Source organism: Dermacentor andersoni, chromosome 1, assembly GCF_023375885.2.
Source record: "Dermacentor andersoni chromosome 1, qqDerAnde1_hic_scaffold, whole genome shotgun sequence".
Lineage (NCBI taxonomy): Eukaryota > Metazoa > Arthropoda > Arachnida > Ixodida > Ixodidae > Dermacentor > Dermacentor andersoni.
The window spans coordinates 291,014,171-291,034,974 of NC_092814.1; the positions used below are offsets into that span (position 1 = coordinate 291,014,171).

A 20,804-nucleotide genomic window follows, 5' to 3' on the forward strand; every position below is an offset into this window, starting at 1 on the left:
CTGTAAAGCACCTGTTTCTCTAAAGATACTCTCTTCTAAGACATTTATGTTATGAAAATTAGAATATTCAGCTTAATTCTGAGACCTCTAATTAAGCCAACCTTATTCTGCCCTTGAACTCGTCCAGAATAACGCAACTCGCTTTATACTTTCTAATTACAACCACACAGCTATTGCAATAATAATGGAAAATAGCTTATCATTTTCTTCTCTGCCACTACGCCCAAAGTTTTTTTCGGTCTTTGTCTTTTCCGTGATGTTTACGATCTCACGCCTTTTCACAGTCAGCGCATTTCGACTCCCTCTTACTGTCCGCCTTGTGCTGACCACAAAAATAAAGTGGACTGCGTTCACTGGCACACGAAGAGCTTTTATTTTTTCATGCCGCTCACAACTAAACAACTGGAACGACATATCGACTTCCATCGCATCTGTCGCCAACAGTGTACTTTTCGGATAATGTTTATTTTGTTCTTTTCATGGTGAAATGACATTTCATTTTTTTTATTCTTCTATGTATCATGTTCTCGCGGGGCGCATTGATTGAACGTACGATATATTCATGCACCTTGCATACTGCTATCGCTTACTCGTTGTTCTTTTACTTTCTTACTAGGCACTATTCTTGTTCACTGTGATGCAATCTTTGCTGTTAGTTTGAGTTTATGATTTCAAGTTTTTTTTATTTTATTGCTTCTATAACAACTGTATATACAATGACGTAATGTCTTTTAGAATTGCTTTTTGAATTGTAGAGCTACTATCTCTCTTAAGCTACTTCGATTGAGCATAGTTGAAACAAATACATAAAAAAGTAAATAAAAACTTAATAAACCAATAAGTAATAAATAAGCATATAAACAAATAAATAAACAGATAACTAAATAAATTCAAACACGAACAACGCGTGTAGAACTAAATTACTTTGCTGTGCGTCTCCAGCTTCACCTGCATTGGCTTCCGTGACTTAATTGAACCTTCAAAATGTGCCCATGGGTCCTCAGCACCCTTAAAACACCAGATGTGCAGAATTATTACATATACCATTCTTAGGAAGAGCTGTTACGATTGATATTTTTCTGTTCGCGTTTCATTTAAACCCTCGAAATGTAAGCTGATTCTCGCGGGTGATTTTAACCTCGGGGGCATTGACTGGAATAATTTGACAATTGATGCGAAAGAGCGGGCTTCCTGTGAAGTTCTTCTTGATATCGCCTTCAATTATGATTTGACGCAGGTTGTTCGTGAAAACACACGTATAGCAGGATCAGCGCAGTCTACGCTTGACTTAGTTTTTCTTGATGCATGTCTGGATAATTACAAAGTACTAATTCAAAGTGGACTATCTGATCACAAACCTATTTCTGTTGAACTGAAAACCGATCTTACTTCAGCCCGATTTAAAGAAAAAACCACATTTGTTCGCCAGTATGACAGAGCCGATGACACGAGCATTATCGACTACTTATCATTTACGTTGGACAGTTTCAGAGCGGAAAGTGACGTCAATGACTTGTGGCTGCGGTTTAAAGATATTGTCTCGTATTGTATCTCAAAATTTGTACCGTTGCGAAAACAAAGACAAAAGAAACAAAATCCATGGGTAACCAGAGAAATAATTCATTTAAAGAGACAGATCGCCCGCCAAAGACTGAAGAGAAAAAGGAACCACGAAAAAATCGCTCTGTTATCACGGCAGTTACGAACTAAGCTTTACACAGCCAAAGAGAAGTATTACACCGAAACCTTGTCCAACTTTATGGTCTCCTCCCCACACCGTTTTTGGCGTCACTTATCACAGCCTGAAAATAACCCACATAGCATTATCATAAAGGATTCGGTTCTGCACGATCACGGAACGATAGCGTCACATTATAACACGTTTCTTCAGTCTGTGTTTCCCCCGCAGCCTGGTGGTGATGCGTCGCAATATCAGATGTCTGGTCATCGTTCTTCGGAAATGCCGGACGTAAACGTAACGTACGAAGGCGTACGAAGGCAACGAGCTATGGAAAGAAGAATGATAGGTGTAACGTTAAGGGATAAGAAAAGAGCAGATTGGGTGAGGGAACAAACGCGCGTTAATGACATCTTAGTTGAAATCAAGAAAAAGAAATGGGCATGGGCAGGACATGTAATGAGGAGGGAAGATAACCGATGGTCATTAATGGTTACGGACTGGATTCCGAGGGAAGGGAAGCGTAGCAGGGGGCGACAGAAAGTTAGGTGGGCAGATGAGATTAGGAAGTTTGGAGGGTCAACATGGCCACAATTAGTACATGACCGGGGTAGTTGGAGAAGTATGGGAGAGGCCTTTGCCCTGCAGTGGGCGTAATCAGGCTGATGATGATGATGATGATGATGACGAAGGCGTCGTTTCCCTCCTGCTAAACATTAACATAAAAAAATCTAATGGTCCCGACGATATACCAAATGCTTTTTTACGTAAATATGCGGCATGGGTTGGACACTATCTTACGATCATTTTTAAAGCGTCACTTGAACAAAAAGGCGTCCCAAATGACTGGTTAGTGGCCAAGGTTGTTCCAGTTTTCAAATCAGGAGACGGGCAGAAAATTGAAAATTCCCGGCCCATTTCCTTATCTTGTGTATGCTGTAAACTTCTTGAGCATGTAATATCAAAATCAATATACACCTACCTGGAAGACAAAAAACTTCTATATTCCAATCAGCATGGTTTTAGGCGAAACCTTTCGACAGTGACGCAACTAGTTGAAACAATTGATGATTTTGCGAGGGCTTTGGATAACAAGGGGCAAATTGACTGTATTTGTCTTGACATGTCCAAAGCCTTCGACAGAGTCCCTCATTCAGAACTCATTGATAAGTTGGTTCATCTTGGCATAAACTACAATGTAACACAATGGATTCGTGCAAACCTAACAGGCAGAACTCAGTACGTAGAAATTAATGGCTCCAAATCAGAATTATTAGACGTCACATCGGGTGTTCCACAGGGGTCTGTGTTCGGTCCAGTCTTATTTCTTGTTTATGTTAACGATATTGCGCAATGTATTAACCAAGACATAAGGGTGCTACTTTTCGCAGATGATTGCCTCCTTTATAAACAGATAAACAACCAGGACGATTCGAAAATTCTTAACGAAGCTCTGCAGGTGGTAGAACAGTGGTGTGAAATTTCAAAAATGAAAATTAACAGAAATAAAACTTTTGTATTTCGTGTCACAAACAAGACAAAACATGTTGTTGACTTTAACTACACCCTGGGTTCATTTACACTTGCCGCAGTTGATAGCCTTAAATATTTAGGCGTAACTATCTCCAAGAATCTGAGTTGGAAGGAGCCCGCTAAAAACATTTGTTCGACAGCAGAAATGAAACTCTGGTTTTTGCGTAGGAAGCTCAAGCTTGCTTCGAAAGACGCTAAGTTAACTGCCTACCTATATCTGGTAAGACCCACACTGGAATACGCCAGCATTGTTTGGGACCCTTATGAAACAGCATTGATAAACATGATTGAAAAAGTCCAACGAAGAGCTGCTCGATTTATTCTGTCTCGTTACTCGCAAACTGATTCAGTTACAGAAATGCTGCAATTACTTAACTTACCCTCCTTAGCCGAACGACGCCATGTAGCCAGACTTAAGTTTCTTTTTTTACTTTGGAAAGGGCATTTCAACATAAATACTACTCCCTATTTAGCACCAAACCAAGGCAGAGCCTCAAGAGGTACACATGAACATAATTTCCGGATATGTCAACTGCACATTAATGCATACGCCAATTCTTTCTTCCTCAGAACAATAAACGTATGGAACAGACTACCAATAGCCATTATTCAATGTGATACCGTAACACAATTTGAAAAGAATCTGAGGCAAATCATGTCCTAAACAAAATTATGTACATTATGTTAGATTAACACAGATTGTGTTTATTGTCACTGCATATTGCTTTTGTATTTGTGCTGTTACTAGTTTCCTGGTTCTTCTTATGCATGTATGCTCAAAAAGAGTGTTTTATGTATAATTTGCGTGCATTGTGTATAAAGTACATTATGTTTTTCATTTTCTGTGCTGTACCCCACCCCTGTAACGGCCTCCGGGCCAACAGTATGACTAAATAAAATAATAAATAAAATTTTATGCTGATCCGGGCCATGGCGGCCGCATTTCGATGGGGGAAAAACGCGAAAACACCCGTCCAGGTAATTTAGGTGCACGATAAAGAACCCCAGGTGGTCCAAGTCATTCCTGAGTCACCCACTACTGCAAGCCTCATGATCAGATCGTATAGTTTTGGCACGTAAACCCCCATAACCTAATTTTAATTTGTTTTATACTGATGGCACTAAATTCGAACGCGTGAAAGGGTGATATATAAAGAAAGCCAGAAACAGCGACAAAAATATTCGCTCAAACAAAAGGGCATGTGAGGCATAGCCATGGCTTCTTTTTTCATTATTATTATCAATAAAACACTACAGATTTGTAGGATTGGCCAGCTCCAACTCAAGATGTGATTATGAAGGTGATATAAATGCACCCACCAATACAGCACAGTAATCATTGCTTAGTAAGCTACTCCACGATTCCATGACAAAAGGAATAAAACGAACGCTTAAATTGGCTGCAGCGTAGGAGCAATGGGCGAAATGCGTTTCCTTATGAGTGGTTGGATACTAAAGGTACAGTTCAGATGTTTAAGGTGTTCGTCCTTATATCTATTTACGGTGGTTATGAACGAGAACGGAAACAAACACAAGGCAGTGTAATCCTTCGCTGACAGCGTGTAAATTAATAGGACCGTCAACGCATGTGACCGTGGTGAGGCAGCCTTAACCTTCCAACTTCTTTCCTTCTTTTTTTTTCTTCAAATGTGGCGCAGGTACTACGCCATCATGTACCCGCTGAGCTTCCGGTGGACTCGGCGTCGTGGACCGCATATAATTATGGCCATCTGGATGGTGGCAGGCCTGCTGTCCAGTGTGCAGCTTGTCTACGGTCGCGCCAAAGAATTCACCTGGGCCGAGGAAACGTACTACGACTGCACCGAGGACTGGGAGGCCAATGCCGGGAAGGTGCGCGTCAATGCTTTCACTTGCTTGGCTGCACATATTGGGGGCCAGGACTTACGGAGTCACCATCTGTCGGAAGCGCTTCCCTTGCGTAGTATTAGGGATCACGTGGCGCGCCCCTCATAGGTTTGGCTTACGGCGCTCAATAAGAACACCACGCGGCAGCCCTTCTGAACATTTCTGTAAGTACTCTCCAAACGAGGGCAGACTGTTACTGCCAAAATAATAATCTTGGGCAAACTGAACGCATATAATCGTTTACAGACGCTATCTCTTTACCGAATATCTACAGTGAATGCCAATGCCCGCGGTCGCCGCGATGGAGTGTCCCGAACCGGCTTCTTGCGTGAGAGGTAGGCAACCGCTGAGAGTAAGCTATGTGAAATATGTTCTGGTAATGGGCTGTCTCTATAACCGAATGGAGCATACCAGAATGAAGCCTCAACGCAGCGATTGCACGGGTTTTGCAGCCACCGACTGCGCATCTGCATGCATGTCCGCGTACAATGTTTTGTTTTCACTGCGAGTGCGTTTTCGTACCGTGCCGTGAGCTTTATAGGCCTCAGAATATGAGTATTTGACAGTACACAAGCAAGCATTGTTGCGTGGACGCTATCAGAGCTGTTCAAAAATAATTTCGTTAGACTTCCACGCCTACGGCGACTGTGATGTGCCGTCGCGACGATTCCATCTTTTGTTTTTCTTGTAAATTCTTGGACGTTTCAATGTTATCTCTCAAGTTGCGTCGCACTGTATGTTTATTGGTCTTCTCAGCGTGCGATATCCCGCTGCTTCTTTTTCGTAATCCAGTACATTTTTAATAACAGAAACATGACCATGTGTCATGCCTTTTTTTAATGTGCTTCTTACCGCTCCCGTTCCATTCCAGTGAATTTGCCAGAATCTAGCATCAACAAGTTCATAGACCAAATAAAGCGTCATGAAATTAGTCGGGTAGCAGGCGCGGGCGAGCGTCTCAGTGCGCGTTTTATGCTGCTCACCGAACATCGCAGTCCCGACGCCGTAGCAGAAATCTTCCGCGCGTCTGTGCTTGCTGCATGGCCGAGTTCTAGCCGATGACTGTTTGCCGTTTCTAAGTTTCCCGAGCCAAGCTTCACGCAGCTTATGTCCTACGGCTACGTATGAATAAGGCTGACACCAAGCTCCGTTGAGTATGTTCGGCACTGCGGCACCGAGCAGTAGCCTACATAATACAAAAAAGGGGTAAGGCGTGCGGACACGGACACAAGAGAAGTTCTCTTCTCACTTCTCTTATTTTGTGTCCGTGTCTGCACGCCTTACCGTTTTTGCATTATGAATTCTTACCAACTAGCTTAGCTTTCTGTCGTTTAGCAGCCTACCATGCTGCACGCCTCCAAAAGCAGCCACTACCTATTATAGGACATTCGAATGCTGTCAAGCAGATACCCAAGGCGGGAAAACCTCAGCACTTAATAAGAACCCAGCCCAGGTGGGGCTTTAAACTTTCGTTTTCAGTTCGCTTCGGCACTCTTGAAGCAGCCGACGCGGCCGCTGTGTCCACGTGATCCCTCATGTCACGTCATGGCGACGGTGGCGCCACCTTTTCCAGTGGTGGAGCTTGCCCCCAATAGCAAGCATCATGCGGGAAATGTGCTTTGGCTAAAGCAGCCACTAATAGCGCTTCAATAAACCTGGCGCTTTTATTCGTGACAGATGTCACTGAAAGCAACGACTAGCATAGGTGTAGTTGAAAAGCTACCGCGCATTTGTGTTTTCGAGGCGAGCTTTTGACCGTGGAGCATAATTGAGGCTAACCGATGAACCAAATAACTAGCTCAGCTTTTAAGCCACTGTTCACAACCGCAGACGTCGGAAGCCAGTTGGAACGACCATCGACTTCAGAAATAAGCGCGTTCTTCCACAACCCGTCATGAAGATCAAGGAACAGCTTCAATCAAAGAACTGCACGCAGTGTCGGTGCTAAATATACGTGGGACAATTTTGTTCACTAACGTGTGGTCTTCGCCCGTTTTTACGATTGACTTCCTGGTACAGGATGGAACATCTAACCGGCGTTCGATCAATGATTACAACGCACCACCGAGGTGAAACCACCTTTGTTGATATTTTACTGATTATTAATAACGTCGAAGAATGGGGCCCTTGACACCATTGTGATTTGAAAGAAGAAACACGAACAAATAAGGGCGGTTTGAACGCAGTTGACGTGTTTCACATTGGTCATCCTTGCGCAGTGCAAGCGGCTCTCACTTAACTGGCGTTCCAGCACCAAGTTTCGGCTAACGCTAGCTCAGTGCACTGCACAGGTGCGCAGAAATGAGCCTGCAGTGTGCCACCAATCCCAAGTCACCCGCTGCAAAACGTGCCAATGTATATATCGCATACTTGCAGGAGGAAGAAAAACAAGAGCACATGCTCTAAAATCACGTCTCACCTTCAACAGCAGGCCGCAGTGTATATCAAGGAGAGTACATAATAACCATACTTAGTGATCACGCCGAAAGCAGATGCGATACGCACATCTGAAAACGAAATTACCATCTTTCCTCAACCCGAATATATACGTTCACACCAAGACTAAAGGCGGCTTTGCTCTCTGTTCTGAGTGGCCATTGTCGTGAGTCGGGTGGCTGCATATATGTCAACCGAATTTCATTCAGCATCATAAATTCTGCCGTAAAATTAAAGCATATAATTATGCGTCACTCCTGAAGCCGTCCTCAATAGGATAAAAAAATATAAAAAAACAGATTGTCGGTCTTCCAGAGCATCGAGGAGAGTAATCGGGCATGAAGCTCTGTTTAGAGCGCATTTTAGGGCGAGTCGCCAACGCTGTGGTTGTAGATTGCAGACGGCCAAACAGCACCGAACGCACAGGCATGAGCAGCCCTCAGTGCGAAACGGCTTGTGGGTATATTGCGGATTACGCAAACTGCGTCCGGAGTGAAAACACATGCAGCTCTTAACTGCTCATCGCTCAAGTGATTAACAGATAATGAGTACGCTTGTCCCTCATATGGAAGTCAGAATTTTTTTTTTTTCATTGATCCCTTGATTGAATATTAGCCAGCGAGAACATACCTCGATATATGTCTCCTTTTTGTCTGCCATTCAAGCGTGTTCCAAAGCGCAGCACGTGCCGTAGACTACCCCCGCTCTTGAATTTAATAAACGACAGCACCAGCAGCACTTCTCTATTGCAGTTCTTTTTTACTTATTATCAGGTGAACTGTAATGATCTCCTATTGTGCTTTTGCCATGCAATAGGCTCCAGTCAATGTGGCGATAGGTTCTGTGCGTACACCCATTCCACAACTATAACGGTGATTAAGTTTTTTTTCTTCTTTTTACTCTTCTCAATCGTTAGCTCCTTGCGAACGGCAAACGTGTTCTAATTGAAACGATGTACACGTATATGAAAATGTGCAGCCTTTCACAACTGCTCAAAGCATGCCGGACCACTTTTTAGTTAGTGTTATTAAAGAATAACTCTTGGTCCTTGCTTTGAAGTTTGGCGTTGCTGCTATTCGCTGTAGGCGGGAGGAGCCCAACTCTCTAATCCACGCAGGGGTCTTCTCCCATCAAGGAACATATGCTTATAGTACCGTGAAAGCAGCAACGAGCTGGAGAAGGCATTCGAGAGACACAGGAGAACGTCGGATGCCTTGATGAAAGCGCTGACCTCTTCGATGATGAAGTTACAACTGCACTCGTGGAACATGCCGTACTATCTTTTCAGCACTCGCGATTCAATGAGTTGGAGGGCAGGTTCATGAAAGCGCATGAAAACGCCTGCGCACAGCCTCTTCGGAATCCTAACATCCCGGGCTGCCGTGTACACCTGTCAGAGTACGGTTTTGCTTGCCAATCCGTGCTGCTGCCATCGCGTTGGTCCCGGCATGGCGGGAAAACAAGCAATCTCTCACACGGTAGCCGCACTGAGGAGCAATCGACCGTAGTAGAGCGTCGCAAAAAAAAAAAAAAAAAATTCACTGGGCAGGTACGTATAGCTTACCGAATCCCGGCTTGCGGGCTTCCACAGCTTGACCTCCGGTATCGGAGACCTCTGACCAATGAATGAGTCGCCGGCAGTTTCCGTTGAGCATACGCTGTCTGTCTCGTATAGGCTCTGCATCACCCGACCATCATAGGACACGTGCGAGACGTGAATGAGCGGCGCCGGGGTTGTAATTGCATGCATTTAGGTACACACCCGCATACACAAGAAAAATTACCCATGTGGTTAGATATACAGAAAGTTGACGCCAGATAAAACACATTTTTTTTTAAATGGCCGCCCCAGAGCAAATGTATAGAGTGTTTAGAATGAAAGCACGAATAGATACAGTTGTTGTTTCTTTCATCTTTCAGTTCTTCTAGAATATCGTCCCTATAGGGACATTACATTGTCGATAGAGAGAGTGATATGGTATCCGCGAGCTACTGAAGATTGGTTTAACACAGTATGCTGCCTTGCGGTTTTCTTTAGCGCTACACATATTTCACGCATACTGACTCTCTTTCCGCAGGTGTACACGGCAGTGATATTCACGGTGACCTTCCTGACCCCCATGCTGGCACTGACGTTCACCTACTCGTCCATCGGCTGGAAGATGTGGCGCCACACTTCCCCGGGAAACGCTGACCCCCAGAGGGACCAGCAACAGCTCTCAGCAAAAATGAAGGCGAGTTGCATGGCTGTGCGTTCCTCTGATCGCATCGCCAATCTTGAAACATCGGCTTAGAAGAGCCCGTACTATCGTATATGGTACAACCGAACTCTGGCTTAGTGCCAACAGTTAAAGATCTTCCAAAAAATCCGTGAGAAATCAATAAGTGCTCTTGTACTAATGAAGATTCGGTCGCCCACGCCAGTACGATTAAACTGAATGGTAGCAACTGCAATGCAGATGCTTCAAGGTCAAAAGTCGAATAAACCGCCAGAGAGATAAGCCTTACAGCGGCTTTCACGGAATTTGGCGGGGCACAGTACGATGCGCAGGGAAACGTTATCAGCTGTCTTAGGGCTGGTTCAAATTTCAAGCAAGAGGAGATATACCTTGAGTGCCTTGTGCTTCCTCACGGAGGGGTACGTGGCCCTGTGCGCGCGGTGCTTATGCTTTACCTCATTCTTGTTCTCATGACAACAGAACAGACTATAATGACGTTTAATTTATTCGTTTGTTTTATTTTTTGCGTGCCGCGCGCAACGCAGCACGTGGCAAGCTTGCGATAGCCCGGCGAATCTGACAAATCCCACTGTCAATGTGATTACTGGCAATAATTGCTATGTGTGTTATAGTCGTGTGCCAAGAGCTGGTTCTACAGCTTCTCGGTTCCTTCGTAGAAGGTTTTGCTAGCAACTTGTAACAAAATATTGTTATAGCGAGCACTTGTGCACCACAGCGGTCGTAAACGGGCTCGGCTATGTCGACATGGAAGGCATTTCTCATTCGAACATATTGTAACGATGTTAGTAAAACAAGGATATTTATTAAAGGCGAACTTGTGCCCACAAGTAAAAGTCACTGCGGTGGTGCAGGAATCCGCGGCAGTCGCGTTCTCCAACTGGGCTCGAACCGTCTTCCTCTTCTTCTCGCGTGACACCTCGGGCGCGTGCCGCATGCGAGCCGGGTCCAACTGGCTGCCCGTGCCACGAAGATCGCTTCCTGTTGTTGCTGAACAACACCACTGTATGGCGTGCACAGTGCCCAATGCAAAGGGCGCGCAACTTGAATGTCACCAAGTTTGTCGTGGCATTATCCCCCTCCTTGCCGCATCGGCCCGATGCGTGAGAGGAAGTAGGGGTTCCTGTGGGCTCTCACTTTTTTTTTGTTGTTGTTGTTGTTGGTCATGACCTCTCCTGGTAGGGTTTCATGCGGACAACATGCACAACTTCCGTGGAGTTGCGCCGTCTTGGGCTCTCGCGTCCAGCGGATTTCACTTCGTAACTGACGACGTCGCTTATACGACGAAGTATTTCGTAAGGGCCGAAGTATCGGCACAGAAGCTTTTCAGATAGTCCACGGCGTCGCACTGGGGTCCATACCCACACCTTGTCACCGGGCTGGTATTGAGCTTCACTACGGCGCTGGTTGTACCGGCTGGAGTCGATGCGTTGTTGGCGGCGTATTCGGTACCTTGCCATCTGTCGTGCCTCCTCGGCTCGTTGCAAGCAGTCATCTAGGTCAGATGAGTTATGGTTTTCTTCATCTAACGGCAACATAGCATCCAAAGTTGTGGTTACTGCTCGGCCGAATACAAGTTCAAACGGGGTGACTCGTGTTGTTTCCTGAACGGCCGTATTAATGCGAAGGTGATGTATGGCAAAATTTCGTCCCACAGCTTATGTTCAACGTCGACATACATCGAAAGCATGTCGGTCAGTGTTCTGTTAAGGCGTTCAGTTAAACCGTTTGTGTGAGGGTGGTACGCCGTAGTTTTCCTATGATCAGTATGTGTCATTTGCAACAAGCATTTCATTAGGTCCGCAGTAAAGGCCGTTCCACGATCGGTAATAACAACTGCGGGAGCGCCATGCCTGAGCACGATATTGTGGACAAAGAATTTTGCAACTTCGACAGCCGTTGCATTGTACAGGGAATCAGTTTCTGCGTAACGGGTCAGATAGTCCGTGGCCACAACTATCCACTTTTTGCCTAAAGATGATGTTGGGAAGGGTCCAAGGAGGTCCATACCGACTTGTTGGAATGGGGCTTTTGGTGGCTCTATTGGCTGGAGGAGGCCGGCCGGTTTTACGGATGGAGTCTTGCGCCTTTGACACTCGCGACAAGTCTTGACGTAGTGCTGCACTGAGGCTAATAACTTGGGCCAGTAGTATTTCAGACGAATCCTAGTGACTGTACGGCTCACGCCCATGTGTCCAGACGTCGGCTCATCGTGACATGCATGCAAAACTTCTTCTCGCATAGATGTGGGTACGACAAGTAAAAACTTTGTCTCGCTGTTTTCGAAGTTTCTCTTGTAGAGGACACTTCCTCGCAGACAGAACGAGGATAGCCCCCTAGAGAAAATACGCGGCAGTTGAACGTTCAGTCCCTCTAGGCGCTGTATAAGTGGAAGCAATTCCGGGTCATCTCGTTGTTGTTGAGCAATTTGTGACGCGTCAACAATGCCAAGGAACGGGAAATCCTCTTCTTCTGACACAGTTGTCTCGACGGGTGCGCGTGACAAGCAGTCGGCATCGCTGTGTTTCCTCCCGGATCGGTATACGACAGTAATGTCATACTCTTGAAGCCTAAGGCTCCATCTTGCTAGTCGTCCGGATGGATCCTTGAGATTCGCCAGCCAGCAAAGCGAATGGTGATCGCTGACTGCTCTGAATGGTCTACCATAGAGGTAGGGCCGAAATTTACATATTGCCCAAATGACTGCAAGGCACTCTTTCTCGGTTGCGGAGTAGTTTGCCTCTGCTTTCGAGAGCTTACGGCTGGCATAAGCAATTACTTTCTCCTGGCCGTTATTCCACTGCACTAGTATGGCACCGAGGCCGACGTTACTCGCATCGGTATGAACTTCAGTGTCGGCTGTCTCATCAAAATGGGCAAGGATTGGAGAAGCTTGCAGGCGTTTCCTTAACTCGTCAAAGGCATCTTGTTGTTCGCTTTTCCACATGAAAGGTTGATCATCTCTTGTCAGTATTGTAAGGGGCTCAGCAATGTTTGAAAAGTTTTCCACAAATCTTCTGTAGTATGCGCATAAACCCAAGAAACGTCGCACTGACTTTTTGTCTGTGGGTGTCGGGAACCTCGCAACAGCTGCTGTCTTTTCGGGATCTGGTCGGACGCCTTCAGCACTGATGACGTGTCCGAGAAACCGAAGTTCATCGAAGCCGAATTGACATTTTTCCGGCTTAATTGTCAAGTCTGCTGCGCGAATAGCTTCTAATATTAGTCGCAGGCGCTCTAGATGTTGGTCAAATCTGGTGGAAAATACGACCACATCATCCAAATACACCAAGCATGACTGCCATTTCAATCCTGCAAGCACAGAGTCCATCATTCGCTGGAACGTTGCGGGTGCGGAACAGAGGCCGAATGGAAGTGCTTTAAATTCGTAGAGGCCATCAGGGGTCACGAATGCTGTCTTTTCACGGTCCCGTTCATCCACCTCTATTTGCCAATATCCACTCTTGAGATCCAGGGAGGAGAAAAACTTTGCACATCGGAGCCGATCTAAGGTATCGTCGATACGCGGAAGGGGGTACACATCTCGCTTGGTTACGCTGTTCAGTTTACGGTAGTCGACGCAGAATTGAAGTGTGTTGTCTTTTTTCTTAACCAGCACTACCGGAGACGCCCATGGACTGCTGGAAGGCTGAATAACGTCATCTGAAAGCATCTCCTCTACTTGCTTCTTGATGATCTCCCTTTCTTTTGGTGACACTCGATACGGGTGCTGGCATACCGGTCTTGTGGCGTCCTCTGTTATGATTCTGTGCTTCGCAACAGACGTGCGCCGTACCTTCGAGGACGTGGAGAAGCAGTCAGAAAAATCCTTTATCAGGGCATATATCTGTTTCTTTTGGGCTTCAGGGACTCTCGGGTTGACGGTAATTGATCTGTCGACACTGCAGGTTCCTGGCAGGGCAGTTGACGTAGTTAGGCTGCATAATTCGGTCGCTTCACAGAACTCGTGGAAATAGGCAATAGCTGTTCCTTGTGCGATGTGTTGGAATTCATTACCGAAATTTGTAAGTGCGACATTTGCACGGCCATCGCTTAAGTGAACAAGGCCCCGAGCCACGCAAATACCTTTGTTGAAAAGGAGCTCTATGTTTCCACCCGCTATGCCTTCGCGGTCGGAAAATCTTTCATTCTCCACAAGAACCATTATACTGCAGCGTGGCGGCACAGTTACGTCATCGTCAACGACGCGCAGTGCAGCGAGACGTCGCTCCTCCGATTCTTCCACAGGTATAGCTTGTTTTGTCGAGAAAGATACACTGGACCTACGTAGGTTAATTATGGCGCCATTAGCTTGTAGAAAATCCATTCCCAATATAAGTTCCCGTGAACATTCTGGCAGTACAATAAAGTCAGAAACGTAAGTAAAGCCTTTTATCGTAAGTCTTGCGGTGCATCGGCCAAGGGGCGTAATAAGATGGCCGCCTGCCGTGCGTATCTGCGGACCTGTCCACTTCGTCACAACTTTTTTAAGGTGCTTCGCCATCTTGAAGCTTACTACCGAATAATCAGCGCCGGTGTCGAGTAAGCCATTCAGCTCGCATCCGTCTATTATCAACCGTAAATCTGACGTAATCGTTTCGTTCCTGCACCTGTAGACTGGAATTATCTCGTCACCGCACTGGAATCGCGTTGGAGGATCTTCGTCACTCTGGTTATCAGCGGCCTCACCTCCACAGGTCGCTTGCTTCAGTTTTCCTGGTGTGGGCTTGGTGAACGACGCCTAGGCAATCTTGGAGACGCGCGTGGGCTAGGCGATCGGTAGCGCATGGGCGACGGTGATCGTGGTTGACGTTGGCGAGGAGTAACGGGGCTTTGGCGCGTCGACAGGTATTCTTCGATCTCCGCTGGCCGTTCACCGTTTCGGGGGCATGGTGCGCTTAAGGGAAAACCCCTTAACCCAACTTGACGGTACGGGCAGAACCTATACAGGTGACCCGCTTCTCCGCAGTGGAAACACAGAGGCCTGCGCTCGTGGTCACGCCAGACGTCACTTTTCCGGGGCCTTTGTTCCACAAAACGAGGTGCACTACTTGCTGAAGGCTGATAGGCAGCCGGTGGTTCCAGTAGACGAGGTGCACTGCGTACTGTCGACGGGTAGGGAACGGTCGTCGCAACTGCTCCACTACTGTGTACCGCGGGTTGCCTGAGTACGTCGGCGTACGTTGGGGTGTGCCGCGTCGCCTGTGGCTCACGCTCTGGATCCCGTATGACGTTCCTGAGTTCGTCCCGGACAACGTCGACGATAGATAGTGCAGCTGGAGCCTGAGGTGTCTGCAACTTGTTGAGCTCTTCCCTGATCACTGACCGGACAAGCTCCCGCAGGGCTTCCAGGTCGTTTGGCAGGCCTCCAGGGAAGACATGGACAGGTGCGCAGCTTGCCTCACGGTTGTATTGCCGAGCCCGCTGTTCCAGCGTCTTTTCGATGGTCGTTGCTTCACATCTGAACTCGGCAACCGTGCGCGGTGGGTTGCGGACGAGAACTGCGAAGAGTTCCTGCTTTACCCCACGCATGAGATGGCGCAGCTTCTTATCTTCACTCATGGTGGGATCAGCACGCTTGAACAGGCGGGACATGTCCTCGATGTACATCGCCACGTTCTCGTTTGTAAGCTGGTTCCTGGCTTGAAGTGCGATTTCAGCCTTTTCTTTACGATCCGTGCTGGCGTACGTTGCTAGCAGTTGTCGTCGAAATTCCTCCCAAGAGGTCAAAGAGGGTTCGTGGTTTTCATACCACGTTTTTGCGAAGTCTTCCAACGCGAAATATACGTTACGGAGCTTCTGTCTCTCATTCCATTCATTAAAGCTCGCCACTCTCTCGAACAGTTCCAACCAATCTTCCAGGTCTTCGAACGAGTCACCATGGAATGTTGGCGGCTTGCGAGGTTGGCTTATGACTAGCTGTGCCGGTGTTACCTGGGTAGTCATTGTGGCGGCGTCCGTTGTGGGAGTTTCTCTTGGCAAGAAGAGAAGAGGGCCGAATTCGGGCGAGTCACCTCGAAGACGGCGGCTGGTCCGCTGGTGTACAGGTGTCAGTTCCACGGGATGGACTCGCGGGTTGTCGGGGCTACGCTGACTTTCGTTCGTGGGGCTTCGACTCATACCCCGCACCTCCACCAGAAATGTAACGATGTTAGTAAAACAAGGATATTTATTAAAGGCGAACTTGTGCCCACAAGTAAAAGTCACTGCGGTCGTGCAGGAATCCGCGGCAGTCGCGTTCTCCAACTGGGCTCGAACCGTCTTCCTCTTCTTCTCGCGTGACACCTCGGGCGCGTGCCGCATGCGAGCCGGGTCCAACTGGCTGCCCGTGCCACGAAGATCGCTTCCTGTTGTTGCTGAACAACACCACTGTATGGCGTGCACAGTGCCCAATGCAAAGGGCGCGCAACTTGAATGTCACCAAGTTTGTCGTGGCAATATCCAATTAACGGAAACAGGTTATCGCAGAATAGCTGAAGCGTTAGGTGGAGCTGGCAGCTCGACCAACACTGGGATGTTTTCAAAAGGAAGTGCATTGCTTCCTCCTAGTGTATAGGAAAGAGCACTGGCAGATCCAGATGGGGAAGGGGGGGGGGGGGGGCTTTGGTTTACCTTTCTCACCACCTCGGATACGCTGGCGCTTCTGCGCTAAAAATATCTGCGCCTGCAGTGAGCCCCACCCCAACTCCCACGTCCTTCTGCTTGATTCTTTATTTGTTTTGATGACGGCCCCCCATTTGATAACCTGCATACACAAATGGGACTCGGGTATATTCATAGTCCTTGAAGAACTATGTCTCTCTCGATGGTTGCAAAACACTGGAAACAACAAAGTTCGTTGTTTACCTCTTTTCTAAGAGTGGTGACAAGTTGCACAGTACGAGCACCAGATTGCTTCAGAGCTGTGTGCGTTTTTCTCAAGGCACCTGCATTCTTCGTATCATACATGTGGACGGCTTCCTTCATAGCTGCATCCCACTCACACTCCATACTTCATTGTTTGAGTAGGCAAAAACAACTCCAGTTTCTCGTCCGTATATATGCTTTCAGAAACATGCTACGAATTCTGCATCACGAATTTGTTGTGGCCGGGGTTTAAGAGCTTATGCTTTGTTACCTGCCTTTTCTATTACTTTTGTAAACATCTTCGAGCATGCGCGACTTATAAATAAATGCCAGTTGACATGAGGCCTCCAAGGCCGATGGATTTCACGTTCATTCCGACTGCATCATGCCTTGTAGCCTTTTCATTGGAGAGCGCCGAGCTGTGGAAGCCGTCATTGCCGTCGTGCAGGGATACTCCGGATATATGCCTGGCACAGAGCACCCTGCGAGCACTTTCCATTCCCGCTAAAGTGGTCGAGTCAGAACGCTGGCAAATGTCATCGTGGCATTCATATAGGATATACGTCGGAATGCTGCCCGTTCTAGACGAAAGTAGAAGACATTGGGCCGCGTTCCGGTTTTTCTTTTTTTCTGTGTTCGTCTTCTTTAGTTGTGAAGGATGGGAAGTCTGGCCACTGAAAATACCGGCAATTGCAAAACCTTAGCCAAGAAAAATAACAAGACAAAGAAGATCTAGAAGACATGCAATAACGAGACAGACCCCAAACAAATACACGGATCGAGACAGAGTGAGTGAGTGAGTGAGTGAGTGAGTGAGTGAGTGAGTGAGTGAGTGAGTGAGTGAGTGAGTGAGTGAGTGAGTGAGTGAGTGAGTGAGTGAGTGAGTGAGTGAGTGAGTGAGTGAGTGAGTGAGTGAGTGAGTGAGTGAGTGAACTTCTATTCATGCTGTGCCAAATGGAGACGACATTGTGCGAATCGCACGGAAGTTGCTTAATGATCCCTGAATATCCTTAAGTACGACTAAAGTTAACTTTATCAATCTACAGCCTCTTGTCTGTCTGTTCACCTCCATTAGAAGCTAGTGACGGTACCACAATATCAGCTCTCCATAAGTGAATTCGTGCATCCCAAGTATTAAATTAGTATTCTGGTGCAGATCGTACGTGTTGTGTGCCCTTTCTATAATGTGAAATAACATTATTTATTACTCTTTTTTGCTGTTTAGCAGTTTTTCATTTCACGTAACATATCATAGGAGTGGCCCCTACAGTGTTTCAACTATGGGGCCTTCTTCTGTGCAATATTATACCCAAATTTGTATATGCACCCGCCGTGGTTGCTCAGTGGCTATGGTGTTGGGCTGCTTAGCAAGAGGTCGCGGAATCGTATCCCGGCCACGGCGGCCGCATTTCGATTGGGGCGAAATGCGAAAACACCCGTGTACTTAGGTTTAGGTGCACGTTAAAGAACCCCAGGTGGTCGAAATTTCTGGAGTCCTCCACTACGGTGTGCCTCATAATCAGAAAGTGGTTTTGGCACGTAAAACACTATAATCTCTAATTTAACTTTGTATATGCTTCTCATCAGAATAAACTTCAAACTTCACACTTCATACTTCAACGCTACTTGTATTCTCCTACGCTTTTTTTTTCTCCTCCTTCCTGTGTGAGGGAGACGATTCTTGTTGTGTAACATTGTATAAAGAGCTGTATAGTTGCGAGAGTGCGGGCAATTTGTGGCGTGAGTCAGCCTTGTTTTGAGAAGACACAAGTAGCCGCGAGGACGTTGCTACTTTAGATAATAGACAGCTTTAGTTACACGTACGTAGAGGCTTCACGTACGCAAACGTGAAAAGCCTACGTACCTTACGTGCACGCCATCTGAAACACTTTTAGCTACACGTACGCGACGCACGCCAAGAGAGACCCCGTAGCTACGTCTATCGGGAAATGTGGACACGGCGGTAGCCAATTCAATCCTGTCGCCGTGTTTCGATGCAAGCCGTCTGCGCGCGCGCGGCCTGCTATCGCTTCTTTGTGATCTCGCGGAACTCCCACGCGAAGCTGTCTACGTGCGCAAGAAACGCACGCAAAGAATTGAATCTCACGCACGTCCGTGAGACGCGCGCGCGCCCGCTACGTTCTACGCATGCGCACTGCTGACACGTAGAAGCTCTACGTACGCAAAGCCTCTACGTACGTGTAACTAAAACTGTCTAATGTGTGCTATCGCAATAAATGAATTCATAGCCAGAAAAATCTTGCGTCTTGCAAAACGCAGTGCAGAACAAAAAAATAAAATAAATGATGGGGTTTTACGTGCCAAAACCACTTTTTGATTATGAGGCACGCCGTAGTGGAGGACTCCGGAAATTTCGACCACCTGGGGTTCTTTAACGGCACCTAAATCTAAGTACACGGGTGTTTTCGCATTTCGCCCCCATCGAAATGCGGCCGCCGTGGCCGGGATTTGATCCCGCGACCTCGTGCTCAGCAGCCCAACACCATAGCCACTGAGCAACCACGAACAGTTACATGCGCGTTACTGACAAGCTAAACGACGAAATACCTTTGCGATGGGTGAAGAACGCTAAGGGTTCCTTGCGCGTGGGTCATATTCCACGCCAAATCAACCAGTGCTTTTTCGACCATCACAGATATAGTAAAAAAAATTACACATATTTGCTGAAGTGCAAAACTCATTCTCCCCGTTTAGTTTTCTTCCCAGAAGCTTTCTTGCATTTACGCGAAAATTTATTGTTCTTGCCCAGCTGAGCCGGAAGGCACCAATTAACTTTTTTTTTTTCAAAAACACATTGTATGATGCAGTTGTTCAAATTGTTCAAATGGTCTATAGCAAGACAATGGAGTGATGTGACTGCCAAAATAACCAATATATTAATTATTTGAATACTTTGGGTGCTTTCGGCACCGGCAAAATCCGGTAAAAGTGCAAACTTTGAAGTTTTTTCTGGGAACGCGGAAAAATCCAGAATCCACAAATTAAATATAGAAGAGTAGCCCGGTCGACTTACTATAGCCGAAAAATATTTGAAGCTTTGAAAGTTCAGCCGATCGCCTGAAAAGTAAGTGTAAAGTTGTAATTTTTTTCAAAAAGCTTCCTGGTAAAGGTAAAAAAAAAGTACCTTTGATAGTCGGCTTAAAAATACATGTGAAATATGATTAGGTAGCTCCACATGTCTGCTATTCCTGTGAGAAGTTACAAAAGGGCGTTGATTTCTTAAAGGCAAAAAAAAAAAAGAAATTGAGGATGTCCATAGGTTGATCGCGCAGGCAGCATAAGTATATGGAGCGTTGGTGTCTAGCAAGGAGAGATTGCTAATAAAATTAGCCAGAGAAATGGTTCAACAAAATGTGACTGGCTTTTTTTTTATTAGTATAAAGACAAGCTACGTCAATCGCCACAGCCTCGACTCGTATATATTTTTTTTCTTTCTATGAATGCGACAAGTGGACGTCAACCACGTCTAAGTACATGATCCTGAACTGGGAACATCAGAATTTTATAGCGGAGCATGTTCAGGCTGTCGAACAGCGGCGATGCACAACACCAGAAGTCTTTGTTCACGCTCGTGGAGGCTTTCAGTTGTGATTAGGAAAGTGTTTCTTACTTGCACCATCTTATGAGAGTCTTTGGGTTCCAGGGAGCAGGGCACGAAGTGTCTTGCTCTCTGCATGTCGCACTGCATTGCATGTCGCAATGCATGTTGATATGTTGCACTGTATTACAGTGCGCCATATATTTTCAAATGCTTTGCGTGAACGATATTAGCGCTCTTTCTGGATTTACTGGCTACTTAAGTGCAAGTATTTCTTTTTGTAAACTGCATGAAACGTACATTTTAACTCTGCAGGACTCCCAGGACGAATTTAACACATCGTGATATTCTGTGCATTGGCTGTATTGTGCACGTGGCACGTTCCACGCACAAGGCGCATTGCGTTAGAGTGTGCGTCTTTTCGCAATAAAACGCTGACCATGATACCGTTCCTCTGTCATCTGCGTTGCATACGAAGCCAGATTTTTCGTTTGCAACCCAAGCCGGTAAGCTTGTGCATACGTCAGAGAGAAGCCGGTGCTGACACGACAATTAAAAAAAAATTCCCGTTTAAAAATACCACATTTTTGTAACTTCTCACATGAATAGCAGACATGTAGAGCTATCTAATCATATAGCACATATATTT

At 46.4% G+C, this 20,804-nt stretch overlaps 1 protein-coding gene across 1 annotated transcript; it reads left to right on the forward strand.

The window, feature by feature from the left end:
• Nucleotides 1-4,636: 4,636 nt before the first annotated feature.
• On the forward strand, nucleotides 4,637-9,807 carry LOC126548342 (RYamide receptor-like). The gene is made up of 2 exons (XM_050196485.2): nucleotides 4,637-5,062; nucleotides 9,592-9,807. The coding sequence occupies exons 1-2, from the start codon at nucleotides 4,859-4,861 to the stop codon at nucleotides 9,805-9,807; spliced, it is 420 nt and encodes a 139-aa protein (XP_050052442.2). The 5' UTR covers nucleotides 4,637-4,858.
• Nucleotides 9,808-20,804: the final 10,997 nt, after the last annotated feature.

Excerpts from the sequence above, each read along its gene's own strand:
- LOC126548342 (XM_050196485.2), top strand. The coding sequence starts at position 4,859 with ATGTGGCGCAGGTACTACGCCATCATGTACCCGCTGAGCTTCCGGTGG. Across the intron at positions 5,063-9,591 it reads GGGAGGCCAATGCCGGGAAG|GTGTACACGGCAGTGATATT; the intron begins GTGCGCGTCAAT and ends CTCTTTCCGCAG.